The sequence below is a fragment of the Penicillium maclennaniae genome, assembly GCF_028827695.1.
Source record: "Penicillium maclennaniae strain IBT 15551 chromosome Unknown utg000002l:1.0-2354659.0:1.0-2356205.0, whole genome shotgun sequence".
NCBI classification, from domain to species: domain Eukaryota; kingdom Fungi; phylum Ascomycota; class Eurotiomycetes; order Eurotiales; family Aspergillaceae; genus Penicillium; species Penicillium maclennaniae.
This window is the reverse complement of record NW_026623214.1, coordinates 1,365,263-1,391,814: the sequence shown is the minus strand read 5'-3', so window position 1 is coordinate 1,391,814 and position 26,552 is coordinate 1,365,263. Positions and strand designations below refer to the sequence as shown.

At 51.0% G+C, this 26,552-nt stretch overlaps 11 protein-coding genes across 11 annotated transcripts; 8 read left to right on the top strand and 3 right to left on the bottom strand.

The window, feature by feature from the left end:
* Positions 1–141: 141 nt before the first annotated feature.
* On the top strand, positions 142–2,284 carry nop7 (mRNA-binding ribosome synthesis protein NOP7; the record flags this gene model as incomplete). The annotated part of the gene is made up of 3 exons (XM_056963413.1): positions 142–163; positions 225–323; positions 387–2,284. 3 exons carry the CDS (start codon positions 142–144, stop codon positions 2,282–2,284), a joined length of 2,019 nt encoding a protein of 672 aa, XP_056826332.1.
* A 480-nt stretch (positions 2,285–2,764) lies between these two features.
* On the top strand, positions 2,765–4,828 carry N7477_001749 (uncharacterized protein; the record flags this gene model as incomplete). The annotated part of the gene is made up of 1 exon (XM_056963412.1): positions 2,765–4,828. One exon carries the CDS (start codon positions 2,765–2,767, stop codon positions 4,826–4,828), a length of 2,064 nt encoding a protein of 687 aa, XP_056826331.1.
* Positions 4,829–5,621: 793 nt separating this feature from the next.
* On the top strand, positions 5,622–7,411 carry N7477_001748 (NAD-dependent succinate-semialdehyde dehydrogenase; the record flags this gene model as incomplete). Its single annotated transcript, XM_056963411.1, has 4 exons — positions 5,622–5,744; positions 5,799–5,886; positions 5,948–7,217; positions 7,279–7,411. The coding sequence occupies 4 exons, from the start codon at positions 5,622–5,624 to the stop codon at positions 7,409–7,411; spliced, it is 1,614 nt and encodes a 537-aa protein (XP_056826330.1).
* Positions 7,412–7,684: 273 nt separating this feature from the next.
* N7477_001747 (uncharacterized protein) lies at positions 7,685–9,220 on the bottom strand (the record flags this gene model as incomplete). Its single annotated transcript, XM_056963410.1, has 1 exon — positions 7,685–9,220. The coding sequence occupies one exon, from the start codon at positions 9,218–9,220 to the stop codon at positions 7,685–7,687; it is 1,536 nt and encodes a 511-aa protein (XP_056826329.1).
* Positions 9,221–10,802: 1,582 nt separating this feature from the next.
* N7477_001746 (LYR motif-containing protein 2) lies at positions 10,803–11,403 on the top strand (the record flags this gene model as incomplete). Its single annotated transcript, XM_056963409.1, has 5 exons — positions 10,803–10,886; positions 10,961–11,018; positions 11,088–11,170; positions 11,237–11,260; positions 11,335–11,403. 5 exons carry the CDS (start codon positions 10,803–10,805, stop codon positions 11,401–11,403), a joined length of 318 nt encoding a protein of 105 aa, XP_056826328.1.
* A 912-nt stretch (positions 11,404–12,315) lies between these two features.
* N7477_001745 (bZIP transcription factor) lies at positions 12,316–13,022 on the top strand (the record flags this gene model as incomplete). Its single annotated transcript, XM_056963408.1, has 2 exons — positions 12,316–12,880; positions 12,961–13,022. The coding sequence occupies 2 exons, from the start codon at positions 12,316–12,318 to the stop codon at positions 13,020–13,022; spliced, it is 627 nt and encodes a 208-aa protein (XP_056826327.1).
* Positions 13,023–13,907: 885 nt separating this feature from the next.
* Positions 13,908–15,415, top strand: N7477_001744 (uncharacterized protein; the record flags this gene model as incomplete). Its single annotated transcript, XM_056963407.1, has 8 exons — positions 13,908–13,963; positions 14,032–14,079; positions 14,149–14,278; positions 14,338–14,381; positions 14,431–14,530; positions 14,587–14,949; positions 15,011–15,089; positions 15,144–15,415. 8 exons carry the CDS (start codon positions 13,908–13,910, stop codon positions 15,413–15,415), a joined length of 1,092 nt encoding a protein of 363 aa, XP_056826326.1.
* A 1,694-nt stretch (positions 15,416–17,109) lies between these two features.
* N7477_001743 (MARVEL domain-containing protein) lies at positions 17,110–17,737 on the bottom strand (the record flags this gene model as incomplete). Its single annotated transcript, XM_056963406.1, has 3 exons — positions 17,110–17,269; positions 17,324–17,609; positions 17,662–17,737. 3 exons carry the CDS (start codon positions 17,735–17,737, stop codon positions 17,110–17,112), a joined length of 522 nt encoding a protein of 173 aa, XP_056826325.1.
* A 1,110-nt stretch (positions 17,738–18,847) lies between these two features.
* rcf1 (respiratory supercomplex assembly factor RCF1) lies at positions 18,848–19,558 on the bottom strand (the record flags this gene model as incomplete). The annotated part of the gene is made up of 3 exons (XM_056963405.1): positions 18,848–19,263; positions 19,331–19,401; positions 19,509–19,558. 3 exons carry the CDS (start codon positions 19,556–19,558, stop codon positions 18,848–18,850), a joined length of 537 nt encoding a protein of 178 aa, XP_056826324.1.
* Positions 19,559–20,523: 965 nt separating this feature from the next.
* N7477_001741 (threonine dehydratase, biosynthetic) lies at positions 20,524–22,294 on the top strand (the record flags this gene model as incomplete). The annotated part of the gene is made up of 4 exons (XM_056963404.1): positions 20,524–20,593; positions 20,640–20,713; positions 20,778–21,110; positions 21,131–22,294. The coding sequence occupies 4 exons, from the start codon at positions 20,524–20,526 to the stop codon at positions 22,292–22,294; spliced, it is 1,641 nt and encodes a 546-aa protein (XP_056826323.1).
* A 1,408-nt stretch (positions 22,295–23,702) lies between these two features.
* On the top strand, positions 23,703–26,153 carry N7477_001740 (elongation factor G; the record flags this gene model as incomplete). The annotated part of the gene is made up of 2 exons (XM_056963403.1): positions 23,703–23,905; positions 23,960–26,153. 2 exons carry the CDS (start codon positions 23,703–23,705, stop codon positions 26,151–26,153), a joined length of 2,397 nt encoding a protein of 798 aa, XP_056826322.1.
* Positions 26,154–26,552: the final 399 nt, after the last annotated feature.

Genomic DNA, 26,552 nt, shown 5'->3' with positions numbered 1-26,552 from the left:
CGCGTGTTGTGTAGTTGTCCCTTGAAGGCGGAGGAACCACGGCGCCCGCAACGCACGGGCCACCCGCCTTCAGCAGAAAAAAAAGTTATCGAGAATTTTTTCCTCTTCTTATCAGCAACTGCTTGAGCTCACTATTCAACCATGGCGAAAATCAAGAAGAAGGGTATGTTTGACATTCTGGATTCGTTTATATCTGGATTGACATCGCTAATATTCAATTCCAGGTACCTCTGGCGCGGCCAAAAACTATATCACTCGTACCCAGGCCGTGCGCAAACTTCAGATCTCTTTGCCCGATTTCCGTCGACTTTGCATTTTCAAGGGTAATAATAAGTTGTTCCTTGGCTTGTACGTTTCAAAATGCTAATCGGATCTGTGATACACAGGAATTTACCCTCGTGAGCCTCGTAGCAAGAAGAAGGCCTCAAAGACCTCGACCCCGAACACCACCTTCTATTACACCAAGGACATCCAGTACTTGTTGCACGAACCCCTGCTTAACAAGTTCCGTGACCAGAAGGCACTTGCCAAGAAGATTGCCCGCTCGCTCGGTCGTGGTGAAGTCAGCGACGCTGCGCGCCTCGAAAAGAACCATGCCCCGAAGCTCACTCTGGACCATGTCATCAAGGAGCGTTATCCGACCTTTATCGATGCTCTCCGTGACCTCGACGATGCTCTTTCTCTTCTCTTCCTGTTCGCCACCCTCCCTTCCACTACCCATGTTCCCGCCAAGACTGTCGCCCTTTGCCAGCGTGTCTGCCACGAGTTCCAGCACTACCTGATTGTCACCAACTCTCTGCGCAAGTCCTTCCTCTCGATCAAGGGTATCTACTACCAGGCAACTATCCAGGGACAGGATATCATGTGGCTGGTGCCGTACCGATTTGTGCAGCGCGTTAACGGTGACGTCGACTACCGTATCATGGCCACGTTTGTGGACTTTTACACCACACTCCTGGGTTTTGTCAACTTCCGTCTTTACTCCGGCATTGGATTGAGATACCCTCCCAAGTTTGACACCCGTAGTGACGAGAACGGTGCTGAGTTGTCTGCCTTCACCCTCGAGGGCCGCACAGTGGGTCAACAACCCAAGGCCATTGAGTCCAAGAAGACCCAGGCAAATGATAACAAAGAGGTCTCAAGCGATCTTCAAGCCAAGGTGGACAAGGTCATCAAGTCAGCCGGTCTGGACCAGAACAAGGACGAGCAGGCAATGGACACAACCGAGGAGAACGTCGACGCCATTGACAAGTTCGAGCCAGCTGCCCCCGAGGCCGACACTCTGCCCCAGCCCGATATGAGCGGCAATGAAGCCGGAGCTCTTTTCGCTCCTTTCGTGTTCTACATTTCTCGTGAGGCCCCCAAGGCTCCTCTTGAGTTTATCCTGCACGCTTTCGGCTGTAAGCGTATCGGTTGGGATGCCGTTCTTGGTGGCGGTGCTTTCACCCACGATGAAACCGACCCACGCATCACTCACCAGATCGTTGATCGTCCTCAGCTCCCCCAGGAGTCCCTTCCCACGATTCCTGCTGCGGATGGTGCTGCCCAGAAGGTTAAGCCTGGTACCCGCATCCCGGGTCGTACATACGTTCAGCCCCAGTGGGTCTGGGATTGTATCAATGATGGCAAGCTCCTGCGTGCTGACCTTTACGCCCCCGGTGCCACCCTCCCTCCTCACTTGAGCCCCTGGGTGAAGCCCTCGCGTGGCGGCTACGACCCGCGCGCTACCTTGGCTGAGCAGGAAGAGGAAGGTGAGGCCGAGATGGCCGAAGACGATGCCGGGGACAGTGATGAGGAGATGGAAGATGAGGCCCCGGCCGATGAGAAGGCCGCTGTTGAGGAGGAGTCCGACGATGAGTCCGTCGACGGAGGAATGGATGTTGCCGGAACCGACGATGACGAGAGTGCCAGTGATGAAGAGGAAGAGGATGAAGACTTTGGTGGATTTGAGGAGAACGAGGCGGCCAGCGAGTCTGACGATGACGACGAGGCTGCCCAGAACCAGCACCAGCGTGAGCTTGAGGCCGAGGCCGCCGGTCTGCCCTTCACCGCCAGCAGTGCCACCGAGGAGTCTTCTAAGAAGAAGACCGCTCAGTCCAAGAAGCTGGCTGCTAAGAAGAAGAAGGAGGATGAGGAACTCGAACGCCAGAAGATGATGATGAGCCGGAAGAAGCGCAAGCTGCTCGAGAAGATGATGTACTCGAACAAGAAGCAGTCTGACGAGGCTGCCAAGCTGCGTTCCAAGCGTCGCAAGCTTGAGAAGGCCCCTCCTGCTAAGAAGTAAGCGGTGTCATTCAAAGAGTGGTTGTTCATTTTCTGCTGGCGTTCGCGGCTGGGATAGTCCCCTGTATATGCATGTCATAAAATTTATGTTTTCAATGTAATGGATGGATGGGCCATATCACTTGGAATTTTTTCTTGCAAATGACTTCTTAGAAATATTTGTAGACGCTTAGAATGCATTTCATGGTCTATTGATCGATTTCTCTCGGCGTTTCCACAGCAAGCACTTGGTAAGAGTATGGATCACGTGATTTTACGAAGATCCACTTTAGCTCTCGATTTTTTGATGAAGTCAACATTCAAGACCTCGACCAGGACAGCGCAATAAATGATCAAATCCGCTAGAAGCTGAGCAGACACATTACTTGAGTGATGCCCAGTCATATTTCAGAGCTCATATTGTGTCATCGAAATTCAATACCAAGATCCATGTGACATCCCGGCACACACTCAGCCTACAACCTGAACACGGCACTGAGGCATGTCCTCATTCTCAGAGCAGCAACAACCATCTTCTTCTCAATTTGTACCTCCAGAGTCAGCCCAGCCGTACCGCTCACTATTTGGAGGTCCAAGCAGTGATTTGAGCTTGCCTCCATCTTCTCTGCCGGAACAAGCCCGCAAGTCCATCTTTGGCGGCCCAGCTCAAGATGTTGCTACAGAGCCAGAGACAGAAGCTGAATTTCTGGACCGGGGGCTCAGTAATGATGAAGAAGATGAGCTTGGGATGATCATGCGCGAAAGGCCTCTGGCCGTCGACTATGACTCTGACGGAGAGAGCTTTCAAGACCGTGACAAGGAGGCAAAATTTGCAAAAGGGCCAAAGAGTGGCGTGAAAAATGAGTATCGTGGCCGGTCAACTAGACCGCGATCGCGATCCCGTTCACAAACAAGATCACAGACGCGATCGAGATCTGAGTCGCCTACGAAGACAGCACCACAGCCGATTAGCTATGTCCTTGATCGTGGTCTTGACCTGCCGCCAGGCGTTGATCGCCCAAATCGATGGACGGGGAATTCAACCACATACCGGAAACTCATTTCAGACGCCCTAGCCAGCTACGAAGGGTTGACAACGGCTCAATCAAGGGATCTTGCGGCACATCTCTATAACTCGTACATGGTTCGTCTTGAAAGTAAGAATAATACACAAGGAGTCGTGGAAGAAGGAGACGAGAAAACAACTATTTCCAAACGGTGGGGTGCTTGGCCTTTGCCGCCATCCCGGGTCCCTCGGCCTGATGACCATATGAAAGAATGGTTGAACGACCCCGATACTATCCGAATGCCACCCGATCCTCGACCCAGCGCAGAGCTTGAAGAGTCAATTATTGCGGTAATGACGAGAATCTCGAAGGAGAATTTCCTAGATCGTGATTGGGATTTTGATGGAATCAAAACCAACAAGTCGAAAAGGTCGATCGACCCAGATGCCATGATGGACAAGGAGGATGAGAAAGACGAGGATGACCGAAAAGACCTAGGCCCATATGCCGATCCGTCATTTCTTCAACCAGCTCTGCAGACCGACGATGATGTCGCCCGGCGACAATTGCGGCCTCTTGCCCGGAACGTGATCACAGAAGTGGACAGACTTCTGACCGCTTTACAACGCACCATGGACTATCGAATCGACGAGCGCCAGAATCGAAGTCGTCCAAAGCCTCGCCTTGATGACAATGCAACCGAATCCAAGTCCGGTGAGGGGCTTAGTAGCAAAAGGGAGTCGCGAGGTCGCAAACGCTCTCACGACGAGCGTTCATCGCCAGGCAAGTCAGAAGGCGCAAGTACGCGTGAGACATCTCAGTCTCGAGACCAGTCGCGCGATTCTCGTGCGTCTGCCAATGAGGTCAATGAGGTCAATGAGGCCAGCGAGGAGGAGGATGATTGTAGTGATGACGGCATCCCATTCAACGCAAAACTGCCCTTACGAGACTGGAGCGAAGTCATGGGTCTCGCATCCATGATCGGTCTTCCCCGGGACGCCGTCATGCGTGCCTCGAAGCGGTGCGCCGATCTGTTCAACCAAGATATGACATTCCGCACGTTCCGTGAAGGCCGGATCGCACCAGCCGGACGAAAAGAGGATAAATCAATATATTACGACTACCACGAGAGCCAGTCCGAAGACAGTGATACTGATCCTCCCGATCGAAAGCGCAAAAAGGTCTCCCGAAACCAGTCGAAGTCGCACTCGCGACGCAACAAGTCCAATTCGCGAGAAGCAGGCTCAATGCCGGTCGAAACACCCGTCAACCCGCACACGATCGTACCTGGATTTGCTCCAAGTCTTGGTACGACCCCGGAGAGAAGTAGTCCTGAAAGGTCAACGTCGCGCCGACCCAAGGGCAAGGGAGAGCATCGCAAGGCGGACCTCGTCTGTCCTATCAAGTCGTGCCCACGGCATCTGGAGGGTTTTTCAAGAACTTGGAACTTGAATCTGCATATCAAGAGAGTTCATCCGGGATATCAGGAGCGGGAGAGGTCGACATCCAGATCTCAAAGTCGGCAGACCGAGGAGCCTAAAGTGATTGTGATTGATTAGAGCGTGCTGTATATTATCTGACTATGATATCCCATTTGATGACAATTTCGCGTAAGTGAATTGATTCTGTATACGGTTATTTCAACGGACTGCGGCATCGGCTGGTCCTTCCTAAACGCCGTGGATCTCGTGATTTCGCGAATACTCTGATATCCACCGGGGCTTTATCAACAAGTTGTTGTAATTCCGTAACGCTATCTCAAAATCGGAGAAAATCTGTGGTTTTCGATTGGTGAAAGTCTCCGACCGTTTCATCATGCTGAGCTCTTGATTCGTTGAAAACACCGAATATTGTAATGTATGTAATTGTATTACAACTGAGCTGGAGGTCTTCACCCCGAGAGTCACAGTGGACAGCATCCCCAAATTGATGTCAAGGCAATGATATGAAAGAGAATTGTGAATGAAGCAAAATAGCAAGTAGTATTCTAGAAAGCTTGAGCGCTTAAGCTCTCGAGCGTCGAAACCGGAGATTCACTCCGCCAAGGGAACAAGAATCCTACAATGACATCAACTAGGCAAAAGCAACGGTCCCCGCTTAGCATTCAGCTTCCCTTCTGAGCTCCAGCTTTCGCGGCACGATCTCCGTCCTCGGTGTACTCGGTGCTTCTCGGACCCAAAGAGCAATCAGAGCAAACCATAAGTCGTTTATTAAAAGCTCTGAGCCCACCCTTTCGCAAAACAGCGCCCTTTAAAGACGGCTCTAACTCCCCGCACATCCTATCTCCGCGTCTCTTCTCGCTCGGACTTCTTTCCCCCACACGACTTGCCTCCGCGAGCCGGTGACTTCATAATGGAGCGACTTATTCGCCCCGTCTCGCGTCAATTGTTGCGTTCTCGCACTCGTTACCCTGTTTCCATTCCCCCGCCGCCGGCGTTCAAGAGACTCTACACTATGGGACACCACAAGCCTGAGGTGAGTACCTGGCGGGTTGGAGTAAATCAATGAGAAACTAACATGAGTGTCTAGTTGAAAGATCCTTCCCTCTTCATTGAGAAGTCCTACATCAATGGCGAGTGGGTAGATGCTAAGTCGGGCGAGACCTTTGAGGTCCATGGTAAGCAGGTTACCGAGCTGTCTACACTACAAACTGTAACTGACAAGGCCGTGCTTTGAAGACCCCGCCACTGGCAAGCTCATCGGAACTTGCCCCGAGCTTGATACCGCCGATGTCGAGAAGGCCATCGAGGCCGCCTCTGAGGCCTTCCCCAAATTCCGAACACTCCTCGCCCGCGAGCGCGCGCGCATGCTGCGCCGCTGGTACCAGCTCGTGATGGATAACGCAGACGACCTGGCCAAACTGATCACATGGGAGAACGGCAAGCCTTTGGCCGATGCCAAGGGTGAGGTGAACTACGCCGCCAGCTTCTTCGAGTGGTTCAGCGAGGAAGCGCCCCGCGTCTACGGCGACACCATTCCCGCCTCTGTACCCGGTAACCGTGTCATCACGCTCAAGCAGCCCGTTGGCGTGTGCGGCCTTATTACGCCCTGGAACTTCCCCGCAGCTATGATTACCCGCAAGATCGGCCCGGCCCTGGCGGCGGGCTGTACTGTGGTTGCAAAGTCCCCTGCCGAGACGCCCTTCACTGCCAACGCCCTCGCTGAACTGGCACACCGCGCTGGTATCCCCAAGGGTGTTGTGAACATTGTTACTTCGGGCAAGAACACTCCGGCCGTGGGCGAGCTGATTACTACCCACCCGGAGGTGCGCAAGGTGTCTTTCACTGGCTCGACTAATGTCGGTCGACTCCTGATGAAGCAGGCTTCATCGACTCTCAAGAAGGTGTCATGGGAGCTGGGTGGTAACGCGCCGTTCATTGTCTTCGACGATGTTGAGGACCTGGACGCCGCTGTCACGGGTGCTATTGCCTCTAAGTTCCGCAGCTCGGGCCAGACTTGTGTCTGCGCGAACCGGATCTACGTGCAGAGTGGTATTTACGATGAATTCGCTAAGCGCTTCGTTGCCAAGGTCAAGGAGTTCAAGCTTGGTGGTGGTTTCGAGGAGGGTATTACCCACGGCCCTGTTATTCACGAGCGTGCTGCTGAGAAGGCGCACGACCACGTTCAGGATGCTACTTCCAAGGGTGCCAAGGTTGCTATTGGTGGACAGAAGGCTTCTGCACTGGGACCCAATTTCTATGAGCCTACAGTGTTGACTGGCATGACCAAGGAGATGCTCCTCGCCTCCGAGGAGACTTTCGGTCCTGTGGCTGGTCTCTTCCCTTTCACGACTGAAAAGGAAGTCGTGGATCTGGCTAATAGGGCTGAGGTTGGTCTCGCTGGATACTTCTTCAGTGGCAATGTGCACCGCATCTTCCGTGTTGCCGAGGCTCTGGAGGTTGGCATGGTTGGTGTCAACACTGGTCTGATCAGTGACGTTGCGTCTCCGTAAGTTTTTTTTTTCCCCTTTTTTCATTTTTGAATGACATTCCTTCTAACTTGTCTACAGATTCGGTGGTGTCAAACAGAGCGGCTTCGGTCGTGAGGGCAGCAAGTACGGTATTGATGAGTTCATGACCATTAAGTCCGTCACCTTTGGCGGCATGGGGGAGCCTTTGCAGGCACAAGCCTCCTCTGGTTGATTGATTGACTGATTAATTGTACACGGAATTTGAGACATGATAAAATTAGCTATTTTGATTGAACATAAAGACTATTTCTTTTTGCTTATTGGAGAGAAACGGAAGTAAATGCAACCATAATACATCTATTGGTAATGCGCCAATGATACGAATGATTATATCTATATTCGATCTTGCCTTCATCTAACTTCAAACAGATTGTACACAGTATGCTTCGCTAAAAACATGATAAAAAAAATAACCGAAAAAAGGGTTGCAAAGACCGACGGTCATTTACTCTGGGGAGCCGCAGGTAAAGACACCATGGACAGTGCCGGCGCGGTACTTAAGAACCTGTTTTTTGTCTCGAATTAGACCAATGCCATTAAATGAAGTCACCGAAAGAGAGAGTCTTACAATATCATCAACACTAGCGTAGGTTCCGGCAACCAGCGTCACCAAGCCAATGATAAAGGTAAGCAGGTTGACGGCAGCGAGAGCCATGTTCTTCTTAGTCCACCAGCTACCCTCGCGAAGAAGCAACACCCACATCATAGGAGGGAAGTAGAAGGTGAATCCAGAAATGAACAACGAAGACGAGATCGAGAGCAGATCATCAAAGAAGGGAATGACCTCGGCAATGATAAAGGCCACGATCGTCGCCGCGGAAATCACAGCCAACCAAGTCAACCAACCCATCTTGGTGTTCACGAAGCGAATAGGCGAGTTTGCGAAAATGCGACCATGCACAAGACGTCCAAAGACGACGGTGTTGATGGACCCACTGATGAAAATCACGGGCAGAGCAACACCGAAGGCAATTCGGCTGACAAGCGAGCCGGCGGACAGAAGCGCGGGACTTTGAACACTTGAGCCCACAAAGGCATATACCAATGCACCCGTGAGGGTATAGACAATGATCTCAACAATACCCAGAGCCCAAATCGACTTGACGAAATCCTTCGGCGTATGCATCTCATCCATGAACGAGAACTGGCATAGAGCGAAACTATAAGCGAAGATAATGTTCGTCACGGCGACAAAAGCATCGGTAAAGGTGAGGCCTTCCTTAGGCCACGCCGACCAGTCGACGGCGGACAGCCCACCAGGGGCATTAGTAGATGAGACACCAGTCGCGATAATTGTGATTCCAATGGCAATGATGATGGAGGCGAAGTCAATGTATCCCAACACAGCCATCTCCGTGAAACTCGGCGGGATCGCAAGCAAGAGCAGGATAATGGCCGAGACAACACCGAAGATCACAGAACAGATGTCGCTCCCTGTGATGCTCCGCCATGCGATGGTTCCAGTCAGACAGTGCGAGCCAGTGAGGAAGAGCAATTGGATGCCCAGCATCGCATTGATCAATTCGTAGCCGAAACGAGGGCATCCGAGCTTCGCACCCATCACACGGCCGGCGTCTGCGTAGCTTGCAATCTCCGGGTAAGCCAGCTTCGTCTGGCCTACGATGTAACTCGTGTAGATAGCAATTAGACCGATACCAACGCAGGTAATCACACCTGCCACCATGCCGAGAGCTGCAAAAGTAGACGGGATCGACAGACTTCCCAGCGCAATAGCCTCGACAATCATAACGACAGTCAAGCGCTTCCAGCCCAGACGACTGAAATGCTTGATGCCGCGATCGTAGACATCACCCTCCTCGGTGTCCAGGTGTTTCGTCAGATCGTCGCCCGCGAACTGGGCATTGTATAGCGGCGACGCCATGATAGCCTCATTGCGCGCCCTCAAGGCGTCGGCCGACATATCCTTAGTAGCATCGTCGCGGTTGGCAGCCTGCGCAGCAGAGATCTCCTCGTAGTCCATGGTCGCGTGGGATGAGAGTTGGAAGAAGTTCAGTTGCCCCAGGTGCAGGAAACCATTACGAAAGAACTGGGGAAAAAAGGCAAGATTTCAATGGAATTGAACGAGCTAATGAGCAGGACGCAAATTGTGGGCTGACCAAACAAGATCCTTCCATCAGGGGGGGGGGTATACCTGAAGCCCTAGATGACATCGAAACTTCTCCACTTGCTATCCTCTCGCGACGAAAGTGGAGAGTTGCCAGACTTCCGTTTCTCGTGAGCGGGTCCCCTGCTAACCCAGGATGCCTGGGTGATGGTCGCATATAGCCCAATGCCGATGGGCGCTGCACGATAAGCTTCCATTAGTTGTCCTGTTAGCTTCGGTGGTGTTAGGTAAAAGATATTCTTCTGGCCCCAGATGAAAGCCTCCGAGTCGGTTATCAACGGGAGGCTGATCGTATGGGGACGTCGTAGAAGAAGAAACCCAACTACAAAGTTTTAGCGGGTCCACATGGGCCGCAATTAGGTTCGTTCCTCCGATCCTCTCTTTCGGTGAAACACACATCTTGCCAAGTACTTCTTTCGCGAATTTTCCAACCGAGACTACCCGGGAAGGGGAACCGTGACAATGTTGGGGGTAGATAGCTGAAGTACAGATCAATGAACTTGCATCCCTCGCTAGGTTTCTCGCTTGAGAGCGGGATGAATGTGTATGTGTATGGTCATGGACTGATCGACTCTGGGGCATTATCTCTCCCGAAATACTCCCGAGGTGATAACGACAATCAGTAATCTGTTAGACAATTCCATTATTATGGGGATGCTATGTTAGCATCTCGCGATCCTGTGACTCAGTCGATGTGAAAAGAACTCTCAAGAGCACGGCCAGACCCGAACCGAGCTCTACAGCTGTCTTCTCAATTTGCGCTTCGAGAGACCTCGGGAGTCTAATTATTTTCATTTTCAGGTCCTCAGAATTGCTGCATTCGTAACGCTTTGGCGGTGCGGAGGCAACGACCTGAAATATCTGACGGTTGCCAAGGTGTCAACGGACAACCTCCGTTAATGCCTCAGGCCCAAAAGGTCCAAGAGAGCCTAGCAACCTAAGAAACGGTGGAAAAAGACCCAAGTAGTCTGATTCATCTTCTCCACCGGGCTCATGTCCTTCTCTTTCAATAGTCGATGGATTTAGATCTGTTGCCATGTTAGACACAGTCAGACCACAACATTTCATACAATCTTAAAATTGATAGGTGGCATAGTGAAGGCGCTGCTGACCTTCATAACAGCAAATGTGGTCAATTTGGCCTTTTAGTGAAAGGGAGCTACCCTAAGTCTTAGTTTAAAGCTACTCTTTGGGAGATGAATTATCTTGTTCCATGGAAGTTATAAAGCAATGACTCCCATTACAAGTATCTTACCGGGAGAGTAACTTGATGTGTGGAGTGACTGTCACATGACCGTATACTAATGGTAATACGAATACAAGTCAAAATCGACCGCCTGCCAGCAGCGCGCGATGTCCATTCCACTATGCGACATCAAATGAGCCGATTGTGATCGTCGACGGTCGTTCTCTCCAGATATGATAATAGACTAGCACAATGCGCCCCTCTGTCCGCTTCCTCGCTGCAATCTCTCACGGCCGGTCGTCGAGGCTGAAAAAGCCGGCGATCAGTTTAGACCATGTCAGTAAGCTACGGGAGAGGCTTTCTCCCATTAACTCGTGTATCGATGTAGCTGAAGCTGACATTGAAGGCAGTTCATTCAACGAGGACGTGTCCTGGCCTTTTGGCGAGAGGTCGTGCGAGCATTGAACAGTACGAATTCCTCCCTTTCGTGTCCTCCCAATTCGCCACCAAAAGGATGACTTATATGAATAAACGCAGAAATCCCTCCATCTGCTACACGGACTGAGCTCCACGACTATGCTCGACAGGAGTTTGAACGACATCGGGAGGTTACAGACTTGGTGAGTCGTGCATTATGTTCATGACCCACGGAGTTGTCATGAGAGCTAACTGAACATTCTGTGCAGGCACATATTCGATACTTGCTTTCGGTAAGACATTTCTATCAAGATCTCGTGTTATGGATGATGACTTGTAAAGAGGGTATAGCTAACATTTGATATAGACTGGGAAATCCGAGTTCGAGACCATGAGGCGATACATCGACGAGCAGGCTGCTTCATCGTCCTTGTGAGCCGTGGTCACTCCCCCCCCCCCGGTTCCCCTCTGTGGTCTATTGTACATAGAATTTTATTGAATTCGCATTGACAGTCACATGTTTCTCGAGGTTCTAGATTTTTCAAAAGTCCCAGGCAAGCCCCGCGAGCCATGAGCCGCGGGCAAGCCTCGTCGTCTCGGGGTTCAAAGTACCAGTGGAAATGAGAAGCAAAAAAAACACAACGGATGATGCATCCCGCCGTGACCTATTGGAGGACGATGCAACATTCTGATATTAGCGGTGTCTCGTGCTATGACATCACACTTTCCCCGCCCCAAAAAACCAAGACGAAAGCCACACTGATCTTGCTCGTTCTAGACCTTGCCTTTGCAAATCCCATGTCCTGGGATGATATGTATTCCAAACCCGCAGTTCGCCACCTGTAATCTTCGTCATCCACCCTTCCCATAGCTCCACCTCGGTGTGGGAGCTTCCAGCAGGAATGCTCCCGGAGAACACGTCTCCGCAAGGTTGGGCCTGAAACGAGACCTTAATAGAGAAGATTAGTCCGAGCTGGACATTCCCTGGCTCGAGCTTGTCCTGTCCGTGGATGTGCGGTGTCAGCTCACCCTGATGGTCCCGTTTCGTCTTAATAGACTTGGTCGAGCAAAGCAAGGATATTGGCGGGAACTCCCCGGGTTCGTTGCCAGGTCCCGGAGGGCATCAGAATCCGGTTACGTGCTGGTTTAGGAATTTAATGGTTCTTGACTTGGACCCCCGATCGTATTTAAGGCCCTGTTTGATCTCCCCCTTGAGTTTGACGCTATTTTTCCACGTCTGAGGGTTTCCTTGGGTCCCTATCATTTTTTTTTCTTAACTATTAATACCCTTGTGCATGAATTGAACGTCTTTTGCCTATTGCTAGCCTCATCCGAACCCCCTTTCATCATGACCACCCTACTTCAACCATCCGCCAACAATGTATTCTCAAACACCTTAAATGGTCTTCCCACACTCGACGAGCCATCACAACTCTGGCTCAATCCGTTGAACATACCACAAGATAGCAAGGACTCGCTGATTCAAAGTCTACGCGAACAACAAGAACGCACCGAACAAGATTTACACACAGCCGAAGACTCCGAAGCTCACGCGAGCTCCACCCGAAAGCCCCGCCGATCTTCCAGGGCCTACGTCTCGCGCGACAATGTCAGTCCCGAACGGGCAAGACACCTCGAACGAAACCGCATCGCTGCCAACAAGTGCCGCAAGAAGAAGAAGAAGGAACACGAACAGATTCAAAGCATCCTGCACGTCGAAACGGCGAAGCGCGAGACTCTCTTAGCCCAAGTCAACGTGTTAAAAGAAGAAGTCTGGCAGTTGAAAAACATGATGTTCGAGCACGCCGACTGTGCCGACCAAAAAATTAATCTACAACTGGCGATGATGACTCAGAATATGCTGGGTGCCAACATTGAGGCGTTAAAATGCCCGTCGCCCACCTTCTCGGCCAGTACGTGGTCCGACGGATCGGCGGGGAAGGGGATGGAGATAGTCGCAAGGTCGAGTCCAGCGCACTTCAACCCATTGCAGACCCCGTGCCCGACTTTCAAGATGGACTCTTTGAAAGTTTCATCGATGTGCCCAGCATGTAACAATAATGGCCTTTTTTTTTTTTGACCCCATGTATGGAAACGAATTTTCTAATTAGCTTGGCGCAATGGAATGAGAGCTTCGATTTTCGTGACGTCATCGATTCTTCAAAGGTACCGCCGTGGCTCGAACTCGACTGTCAATGGATCTCAGATCCAATGGACACGATTCAACGGGATATCCCAATTCGTGATGATGAGACCAGCAAGACAACGGCAAATGTAGTGACGGGAGGTCAGAGAACCGTTAATTTTAGAGAGGCCACAGAAGCCTCCAATGGCATAACAGGGCCGATGGGCGACGGGCTCGGGAGGAACAGGACCCCTTGCGACCTGATAAAGGCAGGTGCAACGGGCAAGAAATCGCTATGATCCATATGGAAGCGCATGCCATTCATAGAACCTGGAAAAAATAACCTCGTCATGCAAACGGGTCAGACGGGGTCTATAGGACAGCCTTTCAGATTGGTCGGAACAAATTAGCAACCAATGGTACTGTCAAATACCGAAGGTCAGTGGGGCAGATACGCAACGCCGGGAGGATCAAAGGTATCTACCGAATCTTGCGAATAACATCTCCTGGGCTTTCTCGTCCCCGCCAGCCACTGATGTAACAGAACTGCATCGCCACAGGATCCGCTGTTAGCGAGGGTCGTCTGTATTGGTCTTCGGTTATAACAGAATCCCATTCTCCGCCTTCTAGTCTGAAGCTTTTTGATTCTCAAAATACTTTTAAAAAAAAAAAGGAAGTGATTGCCACCACCCCCGAATCTTCGTCGTGGCCTGATTCTTCTACTGCTTTTTGATCTTGGTCGTGCTATCGACAGTAACTAAATAGCCTTGACCATGTCTGATTTCTTAAGCCAATCATCGGCCCCGGGCAAAGCGATGGCCCAGTTCACCCGAAATAACATCATGGGGGTGAATTTTGAAACCACTTCAAGGTTCATATTGAACAGACCTCAAGAAAAATATGCATAGAATTCATACTAATTTGCTGTAAAATTTGTAGATATAGCCAGCTCGAGCCCATCGGGGTCGGCGTATCAGGCCTTGTGTGGTATGATATCCCTACTACTCTCCCGGAATAAGGCAGAAGCTGATAAAAGTATTCTTTCTTTCTTTTTAGCTCGGCCAAAGACCAAATTTCGAACCGAACCGTTGCCGTGAAGAAGCTTGCCGAACCATTCCAGTCGGGCGTCGTCGCTCAGCACATGTTCCGTGAGATCAAATTATTGAAACAGCTCAAGCATGATAACGTTCGTCGATCAGCCTCTCCATGAAGAACGAGGATTCAAGACTAAATTGTTCGATGCAGCTCATTCAACTCAACGACATCTTTATCTCTCCATCCGAAGACATGTAGGTATCCTTGAAACTTATCAACAAACCCCGCTCATCCTCAGACAAGATACCTCGTGACCGAATTGATGGCAACAGACCTTCACACTCTCCTCAAGACCAAAAGAGTCGACAACCAGTTCACCCAATACTTCCTATACCAAATTATGGTAAGCACACAATTTAAACATCTTCCAAGACCATCAAGACTATGACTAAAGTCCAGACCCAGCGTGGTCTCAAATACGTCCATTCGGCCGGTATCGTCCACCGCGACCTCAAACCAAGCAACATCCTAATCAATGATAATTGTGATCTCAAGATCTGCGACTTTGGCCTAGCCCGTGTCCAGGAATTACAAATGACAGGCTACGTCTCCACGAGGTACTACCGAGCTCCGGAAATCATGCTCACCTGGCGACGATATAACGAAAAAGTCGATATGTGGAGCGTGGGATGTATCTTTGCTGAGATGATACTCGGACGGCCTCTTTTCCCCGGCAAAAATCACATTGATCAGTTCTGCGTGATCACGCAATTACTCGGAAGTCCGCCTGCGAGTGTCATGGACAACGTGACCAGTCCAAATGTTCGTGTGGAATCATTTCTCATTGTATTTACTGTGTTTTCATCTGACTCATCTTCTGCAGACCCTGGAATTTATTCGTTCGCTTCCCCAGAGGCCCAAAAAGCCCTTGTCGAAGCTCATCCCTGGGACTAACGCGAAGGGTAAGTCTTCAATTGCTGAGCAGGGACTTTTTTCCAGAGACTAACTGTTACCAGCTATCGCTTTGTTAGACAAACTTCTCCAAATAGATCCCGACCAGCGTTGTTCTGCTGCAGAGGGTCTCGAATCGCATTATCTCGCACCATATCATGATCCAAATGACGAGCCTGTCTCTACGGAGACGTTCGACTGGTCATTTAGCGAAGCGAACCTGCCAGCTGATGTCTGGAAGACTATCATGTACGCCGAAGTCCTTGGATACCACGAGGCGTCGGGCGGCTCGACACAACTTACGCCACAAATTGATGGTATGGATTTAACGCACTGATTGCTTGATACCAATTTTGTCTCGTCCCCTTTTTCTTGGGTCTTTCTATTATTTCGGTTTTTCGTTTGTTTGGACTTGCTATATTTGCAAAGGCATTTTCTTGGAATTGAACTTATGGCCTGATTGATACCTTGGGATTGAACCCGGCACGCTTGCCTTCTGTGATTTCATATGGTGCTTTTTTTTACGCTCAACATTGAAAGAAAGGACCGGGGTACTACCCAGTGGATTGAAACGAATGAATAAATGAATGACATATTACGAACGAGTGTCCAATTGAAATTCCTACCGCGAACTAAGCCGATCATGCCATTGACTTTTACTGGAGAACTTAAAACCCTGAAATCATTTCGATGACCTGATGTTCGCGGATATCTATATCCGGCTGATAATCTTTCCTTGGTGGCTAGCCGCTCACGAGCCCCGTAACGGTTGTCTCCATCCGATTGACTGAACGTTTTCCCGGGCGAAAGGGGCTTAGCTTGATGGAGCCTTGGGATTTAGGCGAGGACCACCCCCATGTGGGATTGAAGGCAATCAAGATCCGGACCCCGGACCTTAGTCAATGTCGAAATCGAGTCAAGGCGCAAACTGGTGTGGGTCACTGCGTCCCACTTGTGGGAAGCGTTGACGTTTCTCTGATCGGACTGACCCCAGAGAGAATGATCTTTTTGACGTCATAGATACATAGAGAATTGCATCTGGAACGCAGCTTGTTGTAGGGAATGTTGGGGATTACTGACCGTTTGAATTTACGGGGCGCAGCTGTTGATGTCTGCATTGGTGTTGGTAGTCAAGAGCTCTACACAGTCCTGACATTGTCCTGACCATATTTGTCCGATGCATGATACGCCGAGCTTCTCGAAGAGGATGGAGAGTCATCCACAAATAATATGTAGTTTCTAGGAACGAGTATTAGTTGATCCCACTTGAGCGAACATGGCAGTCGTTCAGTTTCATGGGCGTGGGGATATCTCCGCTTGGACCACCTTGAAGACCCAGTACGCGGAATGGGCGAGATAAAAGCATCTTGGCCAGAATAGCCTTTGGTTGATGACAAACAATACAGTCGACGCTAACATCTCCCGTATGGACGGATGAGATCGCGTTCAATGGACTGATACTGGCATGTCGAGTTCATAGAACAATTTTGCATGAATTAAGTTGGGATGAAGGCCATGACTTGACATATTGAGAAAACCGACTACATGGGTCTGCTTTGTATGATAAGGGATCAAAAGCCGAAGCATCGAGTCATGCTAGGTTTTTCTCCATCTTCATTCTCCAACACAAAACAAAAGCCCAACCCAGGCCCAAGGAGATAACCACAGCAGAAAGAGATGAAGCAAGTCGAGGTAAAGCAATGGGGATTTGAAGAGCTCCTCGATGATCATGATCAATTCTGGTAGATCTTGATTGATGTCCAAACTTCATAAACACGGCATAAGTTGCGGGGTCATTGATGTCAGTCATTAGGACAGTGCCATGATCGTATTATATGTAAGTGAAATATACAACAAATCATCACGCAGATGTGCTGGTCATCAAGATCCACGCACGAGATCGTCAACTGGTCCCCGTAGATCCACCCATGTAATCGTGTAATCGTCTTAGTCTCCAAGCGCCCAAGGGTATTATGATTAAGTTTTTTTTCCAAACAAAAACAGGTTGACACGTAGGATAGACTGGTTGCTCTAGACATGCTGAGGGCCGTTGACCTCTGCGACTTCACTGGCAGCCTCACTCGTAGCCTGGCTCTGAGCCGCACTGCGGCGAACCTCGCGGTCACGAGTGTTACGCTTCGAATTCACGATATCCATAATGGCGAAGACATTTGTAAAGAGGAACAGAGCCCTGTAGTTGAGCAATTAGTACTAGATCGTTCACTCTTGTAGAATAGCGACTCACCACTCAACAGCACCCACAACGATGAGAGCCTGGAGGCCATGACAGCTAGGGTAGTTACAGGAGCTGGGACCAGGGATCTGAGCTGCCAGAGCAATCCAACCAGCGAGCCAGAGGCAGGAGGTAATGATTTCAACTCCGGGGATCACGAGTTCGTGCGACAAGCGAGGGATCCACAGAGGAGCGAGTCCCAGATAAGGGACTGCAACAACAAGAGTCCAGCAGCCGTTGAAAAGGACAAAGTAGATGGTGTTAGAGAACGACCATTTGTCGTAGAGGGTGGCAATGACTATAGTTGTTATCAGTATAAATCGCAAAGGGGGCGTCAAGATGCGACGTACCAAATGCAGTCAGGCCAATAGTAGCCAAGGCGAACAGGGCCTGGACGAGTCGCAGAGGATACACCCAAGACAACATTATTGCAGTGAATTTGGAATGATACGGCTGGTACTTTTCTGTCTGCGAAAGTGTTGGACAGGAAATGGCGTCTTTAATTCCCTATGTATAGGCGCATGTGACGGAGGAAAGCAGATCCAGTCTAGCTTCACGGGGTGTCCAGCATGTTATATACACTAGTAGAAATCAAAGTTCAGGAGAAGAAATCATCAGGCCTCGGCCCTAACTGATGGCAGGACGTCATGCCCTGGTTCCTAGAGTCGGAAGGCCCTGCAGGAGTCGTCGATGGTCACGGAAACCACCCGGACGAACAGGGTGGATCACGAAATCCCACCAGGGGTCTATTAGTCTATTGGCCATGCACAAAGAAGCTCTAGTGGATAAGATGATTTAAAGCGGTAGTGATTGCGATTTCCTGGGGCGTATTCCCACCTCGGCTCGCCGATATTCTGGACATAGGGTTTAGTTTCTTTTTTCCCCAGGTTTTTTTTTTTGTTTACCCCAGGCCCAGACATATTTCCAATTGACCTCATTCCGATCAGACACAGGGAAGGAAGCCTGCATAGGCCTCTAGGCTTGGAATTTGCCTCATTTTTGGGAACTGTACCTTTTGCAAGGCGGGAAAAGTTTGTTCAGCTTCTGATGTCGTAGTGTCGATCTCACATGAATCCGAGGCAGCGCGGAACCGGTAACATCAACGGTCGATCCTTCAACGGACTCTCCGTTGACCCTGACTGTACGGGTCTGTTCCTGGTGTCTTGATGTCTTCCAACGCTAGAGAATGGAGTCCAGGCCTCTTTACTACGCGGCAAAATGGAGTTTATGTAGTCGAGTCATCACTCCCAAGTCACGTCTGTCCATACCCTTGGCCCTGAGAGTTCATGATCATCGAGATCAACACGGGTAAAACGTGTGGCATACTTTGCGAAAGCCCCGAAAAACAAGCCACTGCCCTAGTCAGCGCAGATGTACAATCAATGTGACTCATCCCTCCCTGGCACCCACCTTCCACCTGGAAGAACAAGATCATGAAAACGAAAGTAAGCATAATGGAGATTCGGCAACTATATACAAGTACAACCATTATATTTTACACGTGTCGGCTTAGCCTCGAACGCATCCTGAAATCTTCTAGTGGCGACCCAGAAGAGCCTTGACAGCATCAAGAACACCAATCGACTTCTCGTCCGCAGGCTCAATCGAAGACCGGGCCGCATCAGGCTCCGATGGCCTTTTACCAGCCTCCTTCGCCGCCGCTTCAATGCTAGCATGACGCTCTCGCCACTCGCGGTCCTCCTTGTCACGGATCTCCAGCTCACGCAGCCACGCGTCGCGCTTTTCCTGTGACTTCCGCTCTTCTACTGCCTTTTCGAACTCCCGGCGTTGCTGGCGCTCAGTCTTGAAATACATGCCGCCTACCACGAGCGAGACTAGTGTAAATGCTTGGGCGTAGATACGGGCGCGGAACATGCGATTCATTTCGTTCGAGTCGCCGGCCCTCATGGAGCGGTAGGCGCGGTAAAGGGCGTAGCATGTTGCGGCACATCCTGTGGCATTGAATTAGTCCCTCGAGTTTGGCAATGGGGCTCTGTATGCTGGGCTTAAACGACATACCTAGTGGGATCAGCGGCTCCTCCTTGAGGCGTCTGGTGAATTTCTGGAGACCGGATTCCTCGCGGAAGACCCTGATTAGAGCAGGGGTTAGCAGATGGTCTTATTCGAGTTGTGACTTTGTGCCTCTCGAGTGCCGTCGGCGCGTGGCATGTGAGAATCGAGGCAAGCTCGAACTTACGGATTACCGAGGTTGTCATCCATAGATGACGGGAGAGGCTCGCGACTCATTTTGATGGGTAGTTGTATAGCTTGGGCCTGGACTTGCGGTGGTTGCGCGTGGGTCGGTCGCGCTCGGAAAATTCGGAGAGAGTGGTACGATGAGTTTGGGATCTAGCACTAACAAGACCCTGACTTTCAGAGCTCGATTGACGCGTGGTAGGTGCCCTTTCGATTAGGGATGATGGATGGTGGTCGACGGCACGCGAGAGATGCTAGGACATGACGTCGAGACCTGTCTAGGGAGATTTTCTCGGCGGGTCATGCACCTTCACCGTGACTTTGTGAAGTTTGGCCCGAGCTCGACTAACAGACTACATCTATCTCTATATATTAAAGTTAGATCTGGCGTCTTTTTCATCAGTTTAATCTACTCGTGGATTGATGATAGAATTATCGGCGATGCGGGCGCGCTTGGTTGACGCGGTATAGGTAGGTGACGACTCACAGGCATCATTAATATTTCAGGACTCAGAGCCATGATTGAAACGTCCATACGATTGTGATATTGAAAGCTATAGGAATCACGTATGATATCAAACCGTGACTATAAATCAATTTTGGAGCTTCAGTTCGTCTCCATAGCAAACGGAAAGCACGCAATCCCAAGTGGGCTTCACCGCCATCTTTATCCGCCCGCTTATCGGCCACTTGCCCCCCCAAGGTTACGAGGCATAGATGACATCTGGAGCTACCATGATCATTTGCAAGGTGCTACAGTTTAGATTAACTCGAATGAAATAAATAAATTCCACCCTTCCTGCCAATCTATACCTTCATTCAGCCGTTAGGGCTAGGAACCAGGGTTGATGACATAAGGTACTCCGATCACGGTCCCGCATCCAGGAAAAAAGAGTCATAAGCAGGGCCTAAAAGGATCTTGGCCTAAAGGTTTCCCGTCAGCTTTGAAATCTTTCCGCCTGAACCCCTGAACCTCTGCTAACAGAGTCATTTGGGTCCGTTTCTCTAGAGTTACCATGTCTGAAGAGCCTGCCGCCAATGGCACCACCATTGGTGTGGCGATGCCCATCCTGCCGAAGATGAGTGGTCTAGCTTTGACCGAATATGCCGCGACCCCAACTCCCCCCCGGAGAGCGCAACGAACAAGGCCTGCCTGTGAACTGGGGCATCCCAGACGCCTTTCTACTCCCAAACGGATATCCTGATGTGAGATCGATCAGCCCCGTCGTGCAGATTGGTCCGATGCTGACGTGCGATCTGGAATGTGTAGTATCTGCGATTGATCTTGACATCCCGCGTCTATGATGTCCTTGAGGAAACTCCCCTTCACCATGCCGTGAACTTGAGTAACCGTCTGGAGAGCCGAGTTTTGCTTAAGCGAGAGGATCTCCTGCCTGTCTTCAGCTTCAAGCTTCGTGGCGCATACAATAAGATGGCTCACCTGAACCCGGAGCAGCGGTGGAAGGGTGTCATCGCTTGCTCTGCCGGAAATCATGCACAGGGAGTTGCTTATTCTGCTCGCAAGCTGAAGATTCCCGCCACGATTGTGATGCCATCCGGTACCCCCGCCATCAAGCACCTGAATGTTGCCCGTCTGGGGGGAGTGTAGTCCTCCACGGACAGGATTTCGATGCCGCTAAGGACGAGGCACACCGGTTGGAGAAGCAGCATGGTCTGACTAACATTCCACCATTCGATGATCCGTACGTTATTGCTGGTCAGGGTACCATTGGTATGGAGTTGTTGCGCCAGGCCAACCTTGATAAGCTGGAAGCCGTCTTCTGTGGTGTTGGTGGCGGTGGTCTGATTGCTGGTATTGGTGTGTACCTGAAACGCATTGCTCCTCAAGTCAAGGTCATTGGCGTGGAGGCCTACGAGGCCAATGCCATGGCCCAGTCAATGGATGCTGGTTCCCGCGTTTTCTTGAACGAAGTTGGCCTCTTCGCCGATGGTGCTGCCGTCAAGTCTGTGGGTGAGGAACCCTACCGTGTTGCCCGTGATGTGATCGACGAGGTCATCCAGGTTTCCACCGATGAGATCTGTGCGGCCATCAAGGATGCATTCGAGGATACCCGCTCCGTTGTCGAGCCTGCTGGTGCTCTTGGTCTTGCCGGTCTGAAGAAATACATTGCCAAGAATCCCAGCCCTGACGTTAACCGTGAACTGATTGCCATCACCTCCGGGGCCAACATGGACTTCGACCGTCTTCGCTTTGTGGCCGAACGTGCCGCTCTCGGCGAAAAGAAGGAAGCTTTGTTGAGCGTTAAGATCCCCGAGAAGCCCGGTGCCTTCGCCAAGCTCATTGAGGTCATCCTGCCTCACGCTGTCACAGCCTTCAGCTATCGTTACGCCCAGGAGGACTACGCCGATGTGCTGATGGGAATCCAACTCTCCGCCATTACCGGCCGCGATGACTTGGCCAAGATCATGGCGGAGTTGGAGAAGGATGGTATGAGCACCCGGGACCTTAGCGATGACGAGCTGGCTAAGCGGCATCTTCGCTTCCTTGTGGGCGGCCGCTGTGATGTTACTGACGAGCGCCTCTTCATGTTCGAGTTCCCTGAGCGACCAGGCGCCCTGGCCAAATTCCTCACCACCCTCCGCCCTAATCAGAATATTTCTTTGTTCCACTACCGCAACTACGGCGGCGATGTCGGCAAGGTTCTTGCTGGTATCCAGTGCCCGTCTGCAGAGAAAGATGATCTCGAGTCCTTCCTTTACGATTTGGGATATCCCTTCAGCGAGCACACCGACTCACCCACCTATAAGACCTTCCTCCGCTCGTGAGTGTCGACACGGGAGGAAAACGGTTTATGATATTCTTTTTTTTTTAGCGGCTCAAAAGTACAAAACCCATCCGTGCTTTCATTCCCGTTCGGCGTTTGGTCCCAACTATAGACTGGGAGGTTGTTTCTCCTGTATGATAAAAGAGTCCGGTGGAATTGGCTCTTTTTTTTCTTAAATATCAATACCATTCACATATCATTTTTACTCTAAAGCATGCTACATACTGTCCCTATGTGCATCATATAAATTTGAAAATCATTGAAGGCGAGTTCACGCTACTTCGTACCCAGAGCGGAGGCGGATCATCGGCAAAACCAAAATTCCGGGCAAATCTTCCGCGACAAACGAGAACCCGCGGAGCGAAACAGCTACGCCAGCCAACATTGCCAATTTCCTGTCCTCGGACTACTTGCAACGTGTGGCACCGCACCTCAATTCCACCGTTGTCAGGACATTTATTCGGCCGCGACCATGTTTTCCCTTCGCTCCGTCCTCGGAGCCCCAATGGCCTCTCCGCCAACTCCTCCCCTCCGTCTCTCGCCGCAGCATCCCCGGCGCTGCTTCGCTTCGTCCTTTCTCGCATATGATCCGAAACAGTCTCACGAGGCTGCGCACTTCTCAGACACAAGGCAGCAATGCTGTTGCTGGCACCATCGGCTCTGCTCGGCATCTCGAGCAGGTTCGGGGGATGAAGACTCGCTCTTCGGTCAAGCGTCTGTGTGATGGCTGCAAGGTATGATCCTCATTGATCGACATGGCACTGCTTGTTTCAGAGAGCAGGGATTTAGCGGTATGGATGCTAACTAGATTTCTAGCCTGTCCGACGCAAGAACCGCGTTTACATTATCTGGTGAGTCCAAGACTTCCTACATCGTCATTGATACATGACAGTCCCACTGACTCAATCTTTCTTTGCAGTTCCAAGAACCCCAAGCACAAGCAACGACAAGGGAAATAGTGTAGAATACATCTGCAGACAGGCTGGGTGCATCGGTTTCGTCTCGAATCTTCAATTGTGGCATGTTCTTGCATACGTCTTTCTACCCCCACAACACTTTTTTGGGATACAGCGGCGCTTGGGTTTTATCTTGTACATTAGTCTTGAACCGGGATATCGGTTTATGTTGAAATTCAACTCAATGATCTTCATACTTCGTGTGTGTACCGTACAATTCCTGGGTAGCACGCTCAAGGTCAGTATTGTATGCTCAGAACAGTCTACGCAAAATGTCTGTACACAAGCAAGCCAGAAGTACCCAGTAAAAGCCAGTCCAAGGCCGGATGTAATGGGTCCATCATGAGAGGCCGGATCTCACGTGACGCGTTCCTGGCTTCCCCGAACTTTTTTTCCGCGAAAAAACATGCGCGCTTTCGTCCAGTCTCGACTCCATAGGAACAGACCGGCGATATGAGGTCTCTTTCTCTTGCACGGGTGAATTACCGTGCAGTATCTGGCTTGGCCAGATCCGCTCGTTTCCAGCCCCAGGGTTTCTTGACTTCGCGATGCGTCTCCACGGCCGCTTTGCGGTCTTCCGGTGTCGCGCCGGCTTATCAGTCGATTCTGAAGCAGTGGGACCAGCGCCGCAATGCCTCTACTGCTGCATCTGCAGTGTAAGTGCTTCCTAGCAATATGGTTCTCTCCGTGTCTAACATATTGCTCAATAGTCTTGAGGCCGCCGCCGCCAGCCCGGATGCCCTTTCGCAAGCCGCCATCATCGACAACCTCGACCCCGTGGAGGCTGCTCGTCTCGACAAGGTCCGCAATATCGGTATCGCTGCCCACATCGACAGTGGTAAGACCACCGCTACCGAGCGTGTCCTATTCTACACCGGTCGTATCAAGGCCATCCACGACGTCCGCGGTCGTGATGGTGTTGGTGCCAAGATGGACTCCATGGATCTGGAGCGTGAGAAGGGTATCACCATTCAGTCCGCTGCTACCTTCTGTGACTGGGTCAAGAAGGATAAGGACGGCGTTGATCAGAAGTACCACGTCAACTTGATCGATACACCTGGTCACATTGACTTCACCATTGAGGTCGAGAGAGCGCTGCGCGTTCTGGATGGTGCCGTCATGATTCTGTGTGCCGTGTCAGGTGTCCAGTCCCAGACCATCACTGTGGACCGTCAGATGCGTCGTTACAACGTTCCTCGTCTCTCTTTCGTCAATAAGATGGATCGTATGGGTGCCAACCCCTTCAAGGCAATTGAGCAGATCAATACCAAGCTCAAGATGCCTGCCGCCGCTGTCCAGGTTCCCATCGGTGCCGAGGACGAGTTTGAGGGCGTTGTCGACCTCATCACCATGAAGGCTATCTACAACGTTGGCGAGAGTGGCGAGGAGCTTAAGATCACTGAGATCCCCGAGAAGGTGAAGCAGCTCGCCGAGGAGCGCCGGGCTATGCTCATTGAGACCGTCGCCGATGTTGACGATCAGATGGCTGAGATGTTCTTGGACGAGGTTGAACCCACTGAGGACCAGTTGCGCGCTGCCATCCGCCGCGCTACCATTGGGCTGAAGTTCACTCCTGTCTTCATGGGCTCAGCTTTGGCCAACAAGTCCGTTCAGCCTATGCTGGACGGTGTTGTCGACTTCCTTCCCAACCCCTCCGAGGTTGAGAACCTTGCACTTGACCAGAAGCGCAACGAGGCTTCTGTCAAGCTTGTCCCTTATAACTCTCTTCCCTTCGTCGGTCTCGCTTTCAAGCTCGAGGAGTCCAACTTTGGTCAGTTGACCTACATTCGAGTCTACCAGGGTACCCTCCGCAAGGGATCGAATGTGTTCAACGCCCGTAACAACAAGAAGGTCAAGATTCCCCGTATCGTGCGTATGCACTCCAACGAGATGGAGGAAGTCAGCGAGATCGGTGCTGGTGAAATTTGCGCCGTGTTCGGTGTTGAGTGTGCCTCCGGTGATACTTTCACTGATGGCCAGCTCGGCTACAGCATGTCCTCCATGTTCGTCCCCGAGCCTGTCATTTCCCTCTCTATCAAGCCCAAGCAGGCCAAGGATGCGGCCAACTTCTCGAAGGCCATGGCCCGCTTCCAGCGCGAGGATCCCACTTTCCGTGTCACTTATGACAACGAGAGTGAGCAAACCATCATCTCCGGAATGGGTGAACTGCACTTGGATATCTACGTTGAGCGCATGAAGCGTGAATACCGCGTGGAGTGTGAGACCGGTCAGCCCCAGGTCGCTTACCGTGAGACCATCGGCCAGCATACCAAGTTCGACCACTTGCTCAAGAAGCAGACTGGTGGTGCTGGTGACTATGCCCGTGTCATGGGTTTCATGGAGCCCACCGGCGTCCTCGAAGAGAACCAGTTCGAGCAGCAGATTGTCGGAGGCAGCATCTCCGAGAAGTACCTCTTTGCTTGCGAGAAGGGATTCAACCTTTCCTGCGAGAAGGGTCCTTTGATCGGCCACAAGATCCTCGGAACTCGCATGGTCATCAACGACGGAGCGACCCACATGACAGATTCTTCTGAAATGGCCTTCAAGAACGCCACGCAGCAAGCCTTCCGCAAGGCCTTCATGGACAGCCAGCCATCTGTGCTTGAGCCGCTGATGAAGACCGTTGTCACCGCTCCCAGTGAGTTCCAGGGTGATGTTATCGCCTTGCTGAACAAGCGCGGAGCCACCATCAACGACACCGAGACCGGCGTCGACGAGTTCACCATCTACGCCGACTGCAGTCTGAACGGCATGTTCGGCTTTAGCTCCAACCTCCGTGCCGCCACCCAGGGCAAGGGCGAATACACCATGGAATTCAGCCATTACGAGAAGGCTCCCCCGCACGTGCAGAAGGAGCTCATCGCCAAGCACCTCAAGGCCCAGGCTGAGCGTAACAAGAAATGAGTGCCCACACAACCACCCAGCACCGTCTAATTTTTCATAAGCCCTCCCTGTTCCTCTGTACCATACCCACTATTTTACCATCCTCTTTTCCGACTCAACCCGGGCGGTGCCTGGCGTTTCTTTGAGGAGGGCAGATATAAAGCATCATAGACACTTCTTGTGCTGTGGCTTCAAAATCATTTCTTTGTGCGTCATGGCGCGGTATCATCTTGTGCCTACTTTTAGAACTGTATTTTAGATTCAAAATATCCCTTTCTACTCTCCTGTCTGAACAATACATCTGATGAATACAGAAAGTCCGCTCTTCACCTTGTTATTGTAATTTCACGCCTTTCTCGGGTTGGAATGGTAAAGGTCACGTCCAATATATATTAGTAATATTTGGTTCGATGTCGAAGA